This window comes from Hevea brasiliensis, chromosome 9 (assembly GCF_030052815.1).
Source record: "Hevea brasiliensis isolate MT/VB/25A 57/8 chromosome 9, ASM3005281v1, whole genome shotgun sequence".
Lineage (NCBI taxonomy): Eukaryota > Viridiplantae > Streptophyta > Magnoliopsida > Malpighiales > Euphorbiaceae > Hevea > Hevea brasiliensis.
This window is the reverse complement of record NC_079501.1, coordinates 97,196,766-97,214,223: the sequence shown is the minus strand read 5'-3', so window position 1 is coordinate 97,214,223 and position 17,458 is coordinate 97,196,766. Positions and strand designations below refer to the sequence as shown.

At 34.3% G+C, this 17,458-nt stretch overlaps 1 protein-coding gene across 2 annotated transcripts; it reads right to left on the bottom strand.

Moving 5' to 3' along the window:
• Positions 1–5,572: 5,572 nt before the first annotated feature.
• LOC110648659 (RNA-binding protein 1) lies at positions 5,573–9,830 on the bottom strand. Of its 2 annotated transcripts, none has more exons than XM_021802968.2 (7): positions 9,610–9,830; positions 7,587–7,708; positions 7,264–7,498; positions 7,117–7,178; positions 6,905–6,986; positions 5,950–6,070; positions 5,573–5,829 (listed from the first exon to the last, which is right to left on the bottom strand). In XM_021802968.2, exons 1-6 carry the CDS (start codon positions 9,701–9,703, stop codon positions 5,967–5,969), a joined length of 699 nt encoding a protein of 232 aa, XP_021658660.1. In that variant the 5' UTR covers positions 9,704–9,830; the 3' UTR covers positions 5,573–5,829; positions 5,950–5,966. The 2 variants fall into 2 exon arrangements, with proteins under 2 accessions (XP_021658660.1, XP_021658659.1); XM_021802967.2 differs by having other exon boundaries at positions 6,905–6,989; positions 9,610–9,821.
• Between the last annotated feature and the right edge of the window lie 7,628 nt (positions 9,831–17,458).

The window sequence follows — 17,458 nt, the reverse complement described above, 5'->3', positions numbered from 1 at the left end:
GTTGTGGGCTTCGTATAAGTACCTTCAATTCGCGAAAATTCGACGGTTGCCTGGGTCTACAAATTTTCGGCCAAATAGACAGACTACCAAAAAAGTCTTGGAATTGGATCGAGATTTTGGCTACCCCATCATTGTCAGACGTCCCGAGCACGTCCCCGGAGTCGGTATCGGCATAGGTAAACCCGAACCTTACTTTTTTGTCATTTTCTAGTGCTTGAATTGGATTAAAAATTCATAAAATATTCGTGGTAGCTTAGAAAATTATAATTCCTTTTGCATTAGCTTAATAATGATGCTAAGGACCGCAGGGCAAAGTTTTAGAATTTTTAGAACTCATTTGGGTAGTTTTTGCAAAATGGTTAAATTATGAGGACTAAACTGCAATTTTACATATTGTGATTAATGACTATTTTGATGGGCCCAGGAGGGGCTGTGTGATGTGATTGAGTTGTGGGTGTATAGTTTGTGAATATAGAAGTGCGTTTTAAACCCTTTTGCAGGTTGAGTAGGTGCTAGGTATAGAGGAGATTCTGTCGGATTTTCGACACGACTTAGGACATCTTTGGTCTTTTTTTTAGCTTGTATTGAGTCAAATGTACTAAATAATTGTAATAAAAATTGTCAGGTGAGCCGGGACAACCTTCCTCCTCAGCCCAGCCGCCACAGTGACTTCGATTGAGTCTGTGAGTAAAATATTAATTTTAATTGTAATTTCGATATTATTATTTGTTCAAGCATGCCCATGCATCACTTATATGTATATATCTATGTAGTTAAACTCTAGGCACGTTTTACATTGCATTCATAAATGTTGAAGTGCCAAGGATATTGTTTGTGGTAATTTGGAGCAGTGTGTGTGCGTTGGCGTGCGTGTGGTATAGTGTTAGATATGGGCGGAGACGGTGAGCCACGGCAGAGATCTTCACTGAGACCCAATCCTTCGGGGTAAATACGGTTTGAGTTCTTCGCTGAGACCCCGTATTGGTTTATTAAGCGAAAGTCCGGCTTGAGTTCTTCGCTGGCAGAGGCTGGATTAAGAGAGCTGTATAGGGGATCAACTCCCATATATTTATGGTTTGACATTACCGGGTGTGTGAGTGCTCCAAATTACCTTTTTGCTGTTATGATATGAAAATATTGACGATGTTACATTTCACTCTACAAGGTGCATTAGATTTAGATAGCTATAGAGATTATAATTAAAATTGATATTTTACTCTCTGAGTCGAACGCTCACTCCTGTTCATTATTTTTTCCAGGCTACATGAAGATTATTATTGTGGTTAACCTGCTTTTCTTCTTCGCAGGTCGTTTATTAATGTTTGTATAATTCTGTTAACTCCTAGAATTTTCGCATGTGTTAGAAATATTTATTTGATTGGGTCTGTAATATAATTGCCATGTTGGACCTGTAAACTTATTATATGCATATATGTTGGACTGGATGAGGGAGCTGAGCTCCCATTTGACTTTATGTTTTTATGAGTATGTGGAAGGTGAGCTAAGCTCCCCAATTGATTATATATTGTGTTTATAGTTTGGGTGAGTCAAAAAAACTCTCCGTTAAAAGGTCCATTTTATGGCTAGACTCTGTTCGGTTGAATTCTTGAAATTGAGCCCAAATGGGCCTTAGAGTTGAGTTGAGGAATAGTTAGGCTTACTACAGGCCTCGGGGGCTTTAGGCTAGCCCAGGTCCTAGTGCCGGTCCAGCCCATAGGTTGGGTCGTAACACCTAAATTATTAAGTTGATGAACACAAAAACTATAATAAAATGCAAGATTCCTGTGGCCTTCGGTGGCAAAGCTTTAATGAATAAATTTTAACAACTGTCTATGAACTTATATAGTTATAACATTATAATACTTCAGATTTAAAATGTAACATGAAATCTCCTTAACTTTCAAATGTTGCATAATAAAATCCTCTAACTTCTAATTACTGATTTTCCAGTTAAATACTGACGTGAACAGATACAATATGATGCTTAATTAGCATTTTCCCTCCCTTTCTTATGCAAAGTGTGAAATTATTCTCTCTATACATGAAAAATTATTTTCTCTATGGAGAATAAGATGATTCAATTTACACATGGCTTGATAGAAGAAAGAGAAATGATGACCAAGCGTTACGCTAAAACTATTCAAGTCAATGTCTAACTAGAAAACGGATAATTGAATGTTAAAGAGATTTTATTTGTGCAAAATTTGAAAGTTAAGAAGTTTTTATGTTACATTTTAAATTGAAAGACTATAATGTTATAACTATATAAGTTCAAGGACATTTGTTAAAATTAACCAAGCTTCAACAGTAACATAACATGAAGTTTACTGTGTTTAATATTTCAATCAAAGGACAAATCCGTTAGAGGTAATCTCTTTAATTTTAATTTTCAAACGATGGTAATTGGATTTTAATAAAACAAATTCTATAAAAACTTATTTAATAAAACTAATTTTAATTTTAAAAATAAATATTAAATATTTTATTCACACCAAAAAGTAAAAAGGAATTTTAAATATTTTATATTTTTTTAAATAAAATTACTATTTTTTCTAAATTATGCCAAGTATTGATTAATAATAAATACACTGATTAATTTTGGTTAAGACTTTTAAAGTTTTTAGCTTTCATATATATATATATATATATATATATATATATATATATATATATATATATATATATATATATATATATATATACTAGTTATTTTACTCATGCGTTGCATGAATTATTTACTATTTTAATATATGAATTTATATATTTTTATATTTTTCACTGAGTGGATAAATGAATTTTAAAAATTAAAAATATAAATTAGCTAAATTAAATTTCAAATAATTATTATTTTTACTTATATATTAATTAATTAATTAATATCTTTTGCCAAGTGTCATATTAATTAATAAAAATCATTTGTCAATATCCTTTGTTAGTTGGCTTGTATAAATCAACAAAAAATAATGACAACCGGCTAATAAATGACATTTTAAATTAATTAATTAAATAAATAGCATTCATTTGAAAGTTTATGTATATGCTTTAATATATATATATATATATATATATATATATATATATATATATATATATATATTGATTAAACTGTATCTTTGACGAGATATTTTTATTTATAAGTAATAATTTTACCAATCAGCCATTTTCAATATATATTTAATTTTCGATATATCAAAGAAATTGATTCTTGATACAATTGAGAAAAATTAACATTATATTCTCATTATTTTCTTTTAACGCTTCAATAGAAAATATTTTTTCAAATTTTTTAGCATTTAGGGCATTTAGAAAAATAAATCAATAAAAAATATTATCCTAAGAAAAAAAAATATGTTATTTTTAAAAAAGATAACATCCTCTCTTCAAAAGAGAGAGTTATTTTCCATTCTCTATATTTTAATATTACAACCAAATAACTAAAAAATATTTTTTATATACAAGAATCTTCTATAAAAAAATAAATAAAATCTGAAATTACAAAAATTAGTAGAGCATATCATTTTATATGTAATTAGAGGTAAAAAAGACATTAAGGGATTAAATATTTTACAATATTGGAAATTAACAAATTTTAAGGTTGATTCAGAAATAATAAATAATTAAATAGCATAACTGTTAAAATAGACTGCTGAATAAAAGAAGCCAGATTTCTCAGGAGACCTGCTCAGAAGGTCAGAAATAAATGAAATTCTTTCACCCTTCTCCTAACCTAGAAGGGCGGGCATCTTAGTTTATGCGTCGTGAAGCCATTGAATTCAGATTGAAAGAGCTCCGAGTATGGAACTTCCGACTCCGATTCCAGTGGCAGCCCGCCGCAAGTGTATGTTGATGGAGATACCAAATAGTCTTTGCATGGTTTTATCTTGGCTGCAATAGCCCTTCCCGGGTGGTCTTATTTCTTTGAATTTAGATCTGTTTTGGCTGGCTGGAGTCATCTACTGCTGTAATATTCTCTGACTGAATGCAATGTTTCTTTTTTATATTTGGTTTTCCTTCCTAACCTCAACGTTTCAAGCATTTATTTTTATTATAAAAACACAAAAAATGATAAAACAAAAACAGTGCTTTTCTAAAAAGCTTCAATGCCTTGAGAAAAACATTTCTTTAAATATGTTGGTTAGGATATTAAAAATTAATTTAAAAATAAATTACATTTAATTACAAAAACTTCAAAATAATTAAAATGATGCTTTTTCAAAAAGTACTTTTTTAACTTTCCAATCCCAATCCCAAACAAGGCCAAATAGTATATAGTTCAACTTTGACATTGGTTATTGCTTCTTAAAGATTCTAATCGATCATTCAATAAAAGTAACTAGCAGAATAGAGATGGGTTTCATACAAACAAAAGAAATTAGCACAAGTAATATTCCAGTACAAGAAGCTCATTAGAATCCTTGTTTGTTTCTTATCCTTCGACCACTACTGACTCAAGAAATTCATAAAGACAAAGCACAAAATCGTATGCCAGATAGTCAACATTTCAGTGGATAAAATTCATTTAGATGCTGAAAAAACAGGGTTAACTGCCTGAGTTTGATATCTTGAGTCCACATTTTTCATAACTGTAATGCTCAAAATATCAAGCCAGTGCCTGAAACTTCATATCTCCTATATTCACACGCTTAGCTTGTTTTCCCTGAAACTTTTACTAGCTACAAGAATCATTGCTTTGAAGCAGTAAAAAAAGCAGTAGCAGCTCAATTGTCAATGAAATAAATCTCTTGCAATTTCATTCCTTTACATGGTGACACGAAGTAGCAGTCATGCACAAAAACAAATAGATCATTCTTCAGATAGTCACGCATCATATGTCATCCTATTTTGATCGCAGAAATATTTGGATGATTTGAAATATATTTTGCGCATTTCAGCTTATAATTGCTGCATACTAAGTAGTGGCACTGTTCACCACTACCTCAGTTATGCTTGTAAACTACCAGCACACATGATGGGGATTGAAATTGAATTACTTCATGATGAGAAAAAAATATATATATACATATATATATATACTCATGTTTCAAAAATCACAATTAAATCAAGTTCTCAATCCAAAAGCAGACTGGACTTGGTTGAGCCTTAAGGAGGTAGCAAAAGCGAGTTGCCATGCATCCCACATCCATCAAGACACTCAAAAAACTAAACCCATCAAAACGCACTCAAGGGCTGAACTGCTCAACCATGACCCCAAAAAATTAAATGAAATAGGATGATAAACGAAGCCAATCGGGTATTGGATAAAACTTTCAAGAAAATATTAGAGAAATAAGGAAACAGAAACAGTTACAAAACCTGAAAGATACACCACAAAATCAAAATCTGAAGAAAGACCGAGCAAAAAAACTCTCCCCCCTTTTGTTTCCACGACTAAACATTTATTTGTTTTGAATAAGTTTCAGAGAGAAGTTACGAAAGTTAATATTACCATTTTCGTGTGTCAACCACATTAGAACTACCATAGCTACATGTTTCGTCAGTGTGTGTATTTCCATGAACGTAGATTGTGGTCACTAACTCCCAATCCCAACGCAGACATTCAAAAGATATTCACTGCTCATCTAGAAATAAATTTACTAGTATCTTCCAAAATGCATATGGACACAGTCTCAAGCAATCTGAAGCAAATAAAATTGGCAATTTTCTAACAGAAGCACACCATAGTCTCTACTAATTGCCCCATAATTATCAAAAAACACAATTCATTTTCATCCTAACGAAGGCGTCCATTCATAGATTTGTGTAATTCTTGTAACTGCAACGCTGTTGTATCATCCCTCATTATCATAACCTCCCCAGTTTGCGCAAATCCTACAGAGAAGCGTCGTTCCATGATTTAGCTTGATTCATTGTTTTACAATAAAGTTTTTCTTACCATCTAACCGCGAAGAATAATAAGAGGTTGAGCGGATAAAGGAAAGTATTAATCACCTGCATAACTGCATTATTTAACGTTTTCCGCGATGCCCGCCACCTGACCTCGCACCAGGATAGCGAGCAAATTGCAACCTTAAATGGACCGAGTCACGGTCATGCTCGTCAAATTTATAACCTGCAAAATCCAGCTCGACTATTTACGCCGCACAACTGACTGCGCTTTGCACGCCGAATTAGGGAGCAGATAGAGCATATAAAACGTTCAAATTATCTACCGCAAGTTCACACTCGACATTTACCAAATGTTCATCATTACTTTTGAAACGCACTAAGTCGTAAATGTCGAGCCACCAATTATACCTGATTGAAAAAGGCACTGCAAAAGAGGAATGGACAATATAGCTTTTCTGCTTCCTAAGGTAACTTACCAACAACCTTTGTTTCTGCCCATGCATGATAGAGGGAGAAATTAGCTAGCCCCTTTGCTTAACATGGCAGAAGGAGATCAGAAAATGATGAGGCTAAAGAATAAGATAACAGCAAGATTTAGATTCCAGCTAAACCCTCGACTGAACATATAATCGGACAGACCCCAAATATTTTAAGTAGCATGCCTGACTAGTTCTTTATGATCCATTGAATCCAAGCACACACACACAAGAGAGAGAAAGAGAGAGTATCCCACCAACAACATCCATCAACCACCTGCATTCTTAACAAGATGTATTGCTAACAATCTTGTTATTAGTTAATTATTTAGTGTGACCCCCACGCTCTGGCGTTTTAGGTAAGAATTGAATCTCAAAGCCAGCTAACATTACCAAAGGTCTTTAATAGCACAAAATTCAGCCTAGTTGTAGGCATTAAACCACCACTAAAGCTGCTATACAACACAACAAATAACCTCCACCAAGTGCAGAAAGCAATAAACAAACAGAAAGAGAAACGATGGATATGCAAAATTACAATACCTATAAGGGGTAAAAACAGTAAAGTATGTTAAGCTCACCTTGCAAGGCATCCATTGCAGTGGCAGCATGGGCAGGACTCAAAAAGTCAACAAAACAAAGTACTAGTGGATCTCCCCCCGGCTGCTATTTTTCAAGTCAATGAATCCATGAATATACTAAATTTTCACTCCACATAATAATAATAATAATAATAATAATAATAATAAGAGAAAGAGAGAGAGAAGAGGTGGAGGAGGAGAAACAAACTTACGCGTCTTGATTCCTTGCTCACAAGTCTCACTTCTTTGTAGCCAACAAAAGGGCGAAAGATATCTGTTAACCAAGGTGAAGGAATAAAACTAGAAGGGCAAAGTCAAGTAATAATAGGATTGACTCATGGAAGCCAACTGAAGGATACGTGACACCTCCCGTCGCGTACAATCAGATGGCAAGCCCTCTACAAACAGTGTACTGGTAGCATCAGGAGGCAGTGGGGCCTCAGGTCTGCCACTTCCCAATCCCATTGTCCTGTCTTTTACAGTAGCCCCTGGGTCCAGTCTCCCAATACCTACAACACGCGAATCATCAACAGGACGACTAGGCACTCCACTTATTGGTCTAGCAGACTGTCCTCCACTGTAGGCCGACATAGGCTGAAATATATCATTGATGGTTAGTTTCAATGCTCAAAAGCAACAAAACTGGAAATAAAGTTGAAAGACTTTAAGAAAAACCAAGCACCGTGCCACGAAGGTATCGATCATAGGATACTCCGATGGAATCTGAATCTCTAACTGCACGGAGAGCCGCTCTGTCATCATCACGGGGATAATAATTGGGCAGCTCATGGCCACTAGGGACATCTACAAGATTAAGTATGTACTCCAATAAATAAACTATTTAAGAAAATCAAGGGCCCAGGTGAAAGAACAAGCTAAGGCACATTATTCCAAGAGCAGATAAATAGCATTTCAGTATAAAATGGAAATCAAAATACCAAAGGGAAATTTATAAGAGAAAAAAGTTCTAAACTAACCAGGATTGTTGATCTCGTAAATCGTAATGCTAACAATTACTAATGATACTAAAAACTACTAGTTCATCAGAATCAGCTGGCCTGGACATCCTAAATTGCCAGGCATGGAGAAGTTATTGTATATTTATCAGCAGAGTGTTTTGAAGATGATTTGCAGTCAATGCAAAGGCAGATTTCCTATTGAATTTTTAGTGAACATAAATTATTTACCAAATTGAGGAAGTTTTAAAAGCTCCCCCCAAAAACACAAGGAGAAAAAACATATCAAAACAAGACTTTAGGAGAGGTAAAAGAAAAGAAGAAGTGGAGTTTTCTGTTATTTACAAACATATAATTTCTTCAAGAGAATAAACTTCCTATGCTCTTGAATTTTTCTTTATTTTAAACATTGCCCTCCAAGAGAGAATTGATAGCTCATAAACAGCTGAGACTGTCATTAGGTCCTTTAGAAATGCCAGGCTACAAGAACAAAGTTAATGAAAGACTATGCCAATAGCTGCCCCTTCCTTTTGAAAACAAATAACACGAGAATACACGATTATTGGGACTACCCCTTTACTTGTATCACATATGGGAGATAAATACAAGTTCAGCAGCACTTTTCATCATATGTACAAAATAGTATGATATAGTAACCGACGAGTCCTAAATTAGAATAATTAATTAGGAGATTGCCTACATTCATTTATAAGGTTATCAAATGGTTTCTTAATTGGTACTAATTGATCATTTTTATCCTTGTTTGAGAAATTACTCCTTGGACAAAAAGCAAATAGAAAGTTCCAGATTTTCTTCAATGATTGGCGATAAGAGTTAAATAAGATCCACAAAATCAACAGCAAAATTTGCTAAAACCTATTGCGTATATATAGAAACTGATCCTCTCTTGGGCACGTGGCTGCGCCTTGCGTCTAGGTTTAGAAACCCCTTTGTGCCTTTAAAACCTATGACGTATATATAGAAACTCATCCTTTACATTAACTAAAGTAAAAAAAGACCAAATGCAGTTCCTTTGCCAATAAAGCCATTCCAATATTTTTGGGATTCATCACACCACATTTTGGAAGCAAATAAAAGTTATCATAAAACCCTCCTCATGCTAAGTAAATTGCCAGTATTACTAATTTAAATTTGACCACTAAAATCTATCATCGATATCAAACACATATAAAACATGGTTTTTGTAGGGAGCAATAAGTTTTCGAATAATTCAAGCAATTATACAACAGACAGAACAAACAAATAGTTCCATACATATAAAACAAAAGGCTGAGACGAGGCTTCAGTAATAAGCTAAATCACACACCCATGTTTGGAAACTAGAATTTTACAAGGATTCAATTTAATTAATTTATTTTTCTCAATTCTCATGGAATAAATTAATTTAATTCCTTTTAAGTTAACAAAAAAAAAAATCATTTTGAGAGAAATAGAAATCTAAGAATGGTTGTGTGAGAATTCAATGTGACACAATTCAATCAAACATTATGAATGGGAATAGATTGAACTAAAAATCGAACAGAAAATAAATCAAATTTCTCCATTTCCTCAAAGCTCCGTTAAATTTTCGAGAAATTTAAGGAAAAGAAAAGAAATTGAAACCCTTCTTTCAGAAAATTTTATCGGGAACTTAAAAAAAAAGAAAACCCTAATTTCTGCAAAAGATAGAAGTAGAAAACTTAATAGGGCACAAAAAAAGAGAACTTTGATAAGAGAATCGTCACTTACCATAGTCTGAGCGAGGACGTTTTCCAACGAGAGTAGGAATGGCCTGCTGTTGCTGCTGCCGTGCTTCGCTGTATCTCCAATACGCATCGGCCATAGCTTGATGAGAAGTTTTGAGAGAGAGACAGAGAGAGAGAGAGAGAGAGAACAAGTGAAAAGCAGAAGACGTTACAGAGGAAGAGTCGAGGGTTGGATTTGTTTCTCCTCACAAAAAGAACAGGACTGAAAGAACTGAACCGAAATCAGAACCGACATCAAAAGAACCGGATGAAACTAAATCAAACCAAATTAAAATCAGACGAAATTGCACAGCCTACGGTCTGATCTCGGACCCTCAACTCTAAGAATCGTGACCGATACCTTAGAATGGTACGTTGGTAAATACGGAAAAATTATACCATAAGCCAGTGATTCCATATAAACAGTGTTATTAAACCAGGCCAATATATTGACTCGGCGAAAGAACCAAGTAAATAGATCAATGATTTAATTAGTAAACCAATTATTCAACTAATAAGTCATTAAAAATTAATTAAAATTAATTAAATATAACACTTATTAATATAAATAAATATAATTAATTAAAATTTAATTATTTAAAATAAAATTTTAACATTTATTAAATTATATTTAATAAATTTTAATAGTATTTTTAAATTTTATATAAAAATATTTAATAATATAATGCATAAATATTTTTATAAATGTATAATTCTCTTTTCAATATTTATAAAATATTAAATATATATTAAAAATAAATATATTAAAATAAAATACATAAAGCTACTAATTTAGTTCAATTATTTTTTATTTTAAATACTTTTTATGATATTTAAATTCAATTCTTTACATCAAAAATTAGAAAAAAAAAAGAATTTTATTAAATAATTGAACCGGTCAGATCAATCAGATTACACCAGTTTAACCGTCGAGTCACTGGATTACGTCAAGTCACTTTCTTATCAAATTTAATTACAAATCCAAACCAATTTGAGAATCGATTCACTGATTTACTGATTCAACTTGCAGGTTTGGCCTGGGTTTAATAATTGTGCATATAGATTTGCACATATAGAATGATAAATTAGTAATAAAAAGCGAAATGAATGATAATGGGATTATTTGTTTCCAAAGACTTATATAATATATTTTTAAAAATTTAAAAGAAGTATTTGATTTTTTTTTAAGTTAAAAAATTTAATTTTATTATGAAATAATTAAAAAATTTTATGACTATTTTACATAACTTAAAAGACATAAATAATTTTTTTTGCCGGATAAGGGATAATGATATTTTAGTCATATAACTTAAAACACATTAATAAAATTTGTATTTAGCTCCAATCTATGGATTTGATGTTTTATTATGTTTTTTTAAAGGAATTAGTTGCATTTAAAAATATAATAGTTATATCTTTTAAATTAAAAATTAGAATTTATGGTCTTTTAATTAGATTTAATGATAAAATATCAAGAATTTTCATTTTTTATAATTAGTTAATTTTTTGATAATTTTAATGTTGGTTAATTTTTTAGTTTACAATCAAAATTAAATTAAATCATCTAACATGGCATGATTTTGATAATTGATCTCTTAATTTTTAAGATTAGATTGTTTGTTAATATGATACTAGAGTGGATATATATATATATATATATATATATATATATAATGAGTTCATTTAAAATAAATAACTTACAAGAAAAGAATTTAAAAAAAAAAATTATTTAATTATATATAAATACTATTTATTTTAAAATGAAAATTTTTTTAAATAAAAAAATAAATTCTTATAAACTTCATATGCATGATTATATATATATATAAATTTCAAATTTAAATGTTATATATAGGAGTTTTTTTTAGAATATGAGCGTGGCACGATTTATTTAATTTTTTATATAACTTTTTATTAATTTATTTATATATTATATAATATTATTAATATTATATTTAATTATTTAAATTAAAATATTTATTTTAATTTCAGTTTAATTAATTATATAAATAAAAATATTTATTAATTTAGAAATTATTTTTTTATTCGAACGCATTTTTAGGAAAGTTATGTATTTTATTATTAGCATATAATATTAACATAATTATAAACATAAATGCAATATAATAAAAAAATATATAATAACAAGTTTTAAAAATATAAATAAGTAAAAATATTTATAAATTAAAATAAATTAATAATAAATGTAAATTAGCTAATTGAATTTAATTCATTTAAATTTTATTATTTTAATTTTTTTAAAAAGGTTTGATTTGTATATTTTTATTTTAAATTTTTTATAATTTAAAATAATGTTAATTGTATAATGAAATTGCATATCTAAATTAATGAGAAAGAAAATTATTTGTAAAATTAAAAAATAAAATAATTTTTAAAATGAATTTTTATTAATTTATTACATTATCATTATAAATTTTTATTTTTATTATATTGATATCTTGAAATTTTATATTGTTATATCATTTAATAAAAAAAATTAAAATTAAATTAATATTTTAATTATTTTATATATTATATTTTTATTTTTTAAATTATATATTATTATATATGTTATAAATATAAATATAAATTTAATCATATATGTTTTAATTAAAATTGACTATACATATATATAAAAGGTTTCTAATATCTAAATTAAAAATTATCATAAAATTTCATTAAAATAATTTTGAAAAAATAAAATTCATGTCGACACCATATTTTGGCCGATCCCCAGAATCAATAAACTTCGAAACCGATCCCTAGCACTAAGTCTCTCCTTGCCATCTAACCACGGTTCCGATCTCTCTTCACAGAAAGTTGAGTCAATGATAAGCTCTCATATCCGTTAAAGTCTTACCGGTCTCTCAAATCGTTCACCGATCTCTCAAGCCAATTGTCAAATATCCTGACCAGTTAACTATATTCCCGATCTCTCTTGTCAGACGAAATTGAACTAACACTAGAACCTTGCTGCCAATATTTATGATCGACCTCTCTTTTAAAAGTTTAGGAATAATCAAGCTAAGGTTCTAATCCGGTTTAATGAAGATCCCGATCTTAGATGTTCAAGCCAAAATTTTCAATTAAGTCCCGTTTAGCAATCTCATGCATGTTGTATTTTCCGATCTCTCACACTTGGGATAATAATAGTTTTCAGTTGTTTCAATATACTCAGACAATCAAGTGTTTAGAAATTTTCCGATCACAACCATTCATCGAACAAAAAGGCATTCTATTTCATTTCATTGCAAAATTTGTACAAGTTATTCGGCTGGGGGTGATCCCCCAGCCTGATCTACATTTCGCTCATCCTCTCCTTCCTCTTCACTATCCTCACCCTCGCCCGGGAGCAGTCGGCCATCGAGAAGTCCTCTTAGGTAGCAGCTTAGGTTCGGTCAAGAGGTCCTTGTAACATTCACATAGGCACCGGTATCCCTGTCACCATCTCTTCGTCTTTCGCCTTAAGCTCCTCGATAAGTTGGCGACACGAGAAGCTTCATTGGCCCGGGCGCTGGACTTCCCAGAGCACGATCCCTTTCGGCGAACATGATTACATTCGGCGGCCACTGTCTTCATAGAACTTACGCCCCTCAACTTGAGATATGTAATCCACGAGCGGATGCGAGTTAGGATCGGAGGAAGTCATTTCCTGATTCTTCTTCTCGATTTCCTTGCCCGAGCGATGAGCCTTTTCGAACTATGGTGCAGTTCACGGACACTCCGCGATCGAGCTCATGGATCGAGTCAAGATATCGTCAAGGCTATCAGGGATAGCTTGTCGATCCTCCGGCGGATGGAAGACCCCAAAACTTTGGCAAAGCGGGGTTCTCCGGACAGTCGGTATTCTTGAGGACTCGATCAGCGTTTGAGCACCACGAGAAGAGGCTCTCACGAGAAGATTGAGAAGGACCCCTTTACGTGCTTGGAGGCGGTGGAGGAGGTGGGCCGCTCTTCTGTTGAGGAGGAGATCGGACGGCTTGGTGATCGGAGGCCCGAAGGTCGGGGCGGGCCTCCTTGCGTCTCCACGGTTCATGGCGGGAGTTGAAGCATTTACGACGCTTCATCTCCTTTACTTTACGGAGATCTCTCTTTCTTTCTTAGCTTCCTAGAACCCTCATCACCCGCCATACCGCACAAAGAAGAGTCGGTGAGATCGCTAAGGTCTGAGATCGAGATGTAGAAAATACCGATCTTGAAGTCGAGAGCGAAGTTCGCGATCTTGGCGGTGGCGGTATAAGGTCAATGGTGCGGCTCGGCGATCACGCATCTAAGCAGAATACTTTTGAGTGGCAGCCTGATTCTTCAGATCCATCACTATCAAGCTTTCCTCCTGGTTCAGGGTTATGCGCTTCGGAAGCAAGGGCCCCTGGTGCCACCAGCTACGAGGGAAGTCCTCAAAGTAGGTCGGATTTTTGCTCCTCAGAATAAAGAAGTGGTTCTTCCAATTTTTAAGGGAGGAGGGCAGATCAGTGAAGAGCTCGCAATGAGGCTTCGCCTGAAAGAACCAGTGCTCGTCGTCCTTTCGGCGAGTTAGCCTGTGTAGTTTGGCGAACACCTTAGCCGTAGGTCTGATTCCCTTAGCTCGGCATAGGCCTCGGAAGGCTACTAAGATCCGCCACGAGTTAGGGTGAACTTGAGCAATGCACACTCGGTGAAGTTTTAGGACCTCCTTGAAGAAGTCATCCAGAGGGAACCGAAGACCGGCCTTTAACTGTTCCTCGTATACCATAACCAGGTCATTCTCTTCAAAGAAGTGATCGGCTCGGTGATCGCCATGACACCGGATAAGTTCGTACGAATCAGGACGAATATTGTACTCCTGGTGAGCGATTGCGGTCGGACTCTTGCGAGATCGATGGCGGCTTCGTCCATAGGAGATTCTCCCTCCACGAAGAAGGTGCGTGCCTTGATGGTCGATCCACCCCGGTGGAGCGGAGACCCTAGGAGGTTACGTTTGCGCGCTTGGCACGACCACCTCTTCTTCGTCGAGCGACCACGAGGCCCGAATGGAAGGAGGACTCGCCGCTCTTTGACCCTCGGCACCGCTCATTTTCAAAGAAAACAAAGAACTTAAACTAAAAAGAAGATCAAAGCCCTTACCGGAGTCTGATCGGCGTCGGAAGAACTTAAGTAAATGAGAGAACTTTGAGGTTGCGAGCGAGAGAGTGAAAATGACATACAGGAGCAAATGGCTAACCCCTCACCCCTATTTATACTCGTCCGAGCATTTAATGCTCACGAGGTTCGAGCGATGCATCGGTTAGTGGGACTCGCCGGTTACGACACGTCTCACGAATATTCCCAAGATTCCATAAAGAGATCGGTTAATTATAGGCGGTAGATCCGGTGTTTGAATTACAGATCGGATAATCATATTAGAGCTCAGAAAATAATTAATAAGATAATAATTGGCAAAATAAAATCTTTATTTCCAAAAGATCGGATTACATCATTTGGGCGATCTCAAGAGATCGGAGTACATTTTCAAAAATCAGATTACATCATTTGGGCGATCTCAAGATTAGATTACATCTGATTACATCAAAAGGCCGACCTCTAAAGATCAGCGGAACATCCTATCTAAAGAAGCCTATGTCAATAGCCAACATTGTGGTGATCCACGAGTGTCGCCGTCGAGCTTAACCGTGTCGGAACACCCAATGTGGAGAAACGCTGTCGGAACACGCAATGTGATGAAGCCGAATAAACTCGGTTGGCGACTCGAGATCGGCGAGTCGAGTCGCAATCGAATCGGTCAATTGATCGTTCCCTCACCATCATCGAGACAAGGTTATGCGATCACGAGTCGTAAATTTTGATCGAGGAGTAAGGAAGTCCATCGGAAAAGGATCAAAGCCACGATTGTAGCGGAACTTCCATGGGCAGCTAGGAAGTAAGAAGGAAGAGAGGAAATGGGATAAAGGAAGTCTCTTTAAATGCAGGGTATATATAGGGAAAAGCAGGCATTTATTGCGAAGCGGCAAGCGGCGGGCGCCGGAATCGAGAAATTAATGCTTTGACGAACGAGGGTGATTAAGGGATCGAAATAATAGAGATCGGAGGATGGGAGATCAACATGAGAGATCGGAATAGAAGCGTGTCAAGAAGATCGAGAAGGGGGAGGGATCGGAAGACAAAGAGAATAAGACAAATCCCAAATAACCGTCGTCAGAATCGGTAGAGGTAGTTAAAGCGTTACTGGCGAGATCTCCACCGCACGCCTAAGAATCGCGCTTAATCTTGGCAGTGCGAGGGTATGTCATGTGATCCTGTACATCCCAATCCCACCGTTGATCTCACTGGTAAGGACAAACTCGGAACCCTTGGATCAAGAGAAAGGCGACAATACCGGCGTCTTTCGCTCTTAGCCCTCTGATCTCTCCGGACAAGAGGATTTAAGACCGTCAGATTGAAAGCAGAAAAGGACAAATATTCTGAAGAGTGATCTCAGCCATTCATTTTGATTCTCTTTAATTCCTGAACATCCGATCATGTCCTTCGAAATCTTGACCCTCCATCTCCCTCAAAATAAATCCTGACCCTTCATGGGGAGCACCCGATTCCTATAAATACCTGCATGAAAAACTGTTCAAGGGACGGGCAAAAAAAGAGAGGTAGTTATTATAGCGGAAGAACTTTGAAACTTGAATTAGAAAGACTTTTGAAACTAGTTTTCTGAAGTGTTTTCTTGAAAAGGATTCTGAATACTGGAACTCTACATTTTCAGTTTGTTCATTATCTGGTCATAACTCTCACTTTCAGCCCTTTATCATCTCTGTCTTCATTCCCATTATCCAAGCTCAACTTCATTTTACTCGGTTTTCATCTTAATCTGATTGCATTTTAGCTAAGCACCCTTCATTTCACAACGAACATCAGCCCTCAAGCTAATCAGTCCGCTGTCTTATTACTATTTGTCACCCCATAGTTATTTCAATAGATTAGGCTCCTTACAGGTAAGAGCTCATATAGCCATTTTATTAAGTGTTTACGTTTACTTTCTGCATTTTCTTTGTTCTTTTTATGTATGTGATTTTCTCCAAGTTTATTTAGTGCCAAAGAACCTTAAAGAATGTTACTCTCGAGTTTATTTCTTTAGTGATCAGTCCATCATTTTATTAATCTTCGTCATTTCTGAATGCAAGTTTTCTATCTCCTAGTAGCGTGTAAGTGGTTTGGGTAAAACGTAGGTAACTACAACTAAAGAGCCTCTTTTAAGAGAGAGAGCCTGAATAACACGTCAGAAAAATAGCCAAACTATTAGGCTGACATAAACGGCAATCCAGCAAGATGCCATAAAGTGGAATAAAACCAAAGTAAACGAAACAGAATAGATCGGACATTAATAGGTACTGGTAAAGTGACCTTAGGGGAAGTCAGCAAAATTCAGTCCAGCTTCTCTTATTTAGTCACAAATTATCATTTAGAAGCCTTACCCCCCCTAACACCTTAGAACGTCAGAATCCTTAGTTTTAGGACCTTATGACATGTAGCTGAAATTAAAATTTGGGAGATCGGAAAAATCCCATTAAGGTTCCTGTTAATTTAAAAAGAGATCGGAAGAGGGTTCTTATCCGATTCTCAACTCAAAACTTTAATTAAATAGAGATCGGAGGAGAGTTCTTATCCGGTCTCAAATCAAAATTTAAATAAATACCTAATAGAGATCGGAAGAGGGTTCTTATCCGATTCTCAACTCAAAACTTTAATTAAATAGAGATCGGAGGAGAGTTCTTATCCGGTCTCAAATCAAAATTTAAATAAATACCTAACAGAGATCGGAAGAGAATTCTTATTCGGTCTCAACTCAAAATTTTAATAAATATTAAATGGAGATCGGAGGAGAGTTC

What these genes read in the sequence shown, in the direction of transcription:
- LOC110648659 (XM_021802967.2), bottom strand. Translation starts at nt 9,703, where the DNA reads ATGGCCGATGCGTATTGGAGATACAGCGAAGCACGGCAGCAGCAACAG. An exon ending in TGAGCAAGGAATCAAGACGC is followed by an intron (nt 6,990 to 7,116) that starts GTAAGTTTGTTT and finishes CTTGAAAAATAG; the next exon opens with CAGCCGGGGGGAGATCCACT. An exon ending in TGCAATGGATGCCTTGCAAG is followed by an intron (nt 6,071 to 6,904) that starts GTGAGCTTAACA and finishes TGGATTTTGCAG; the next exon opens with GTTATAAATTTGACGAGCAT.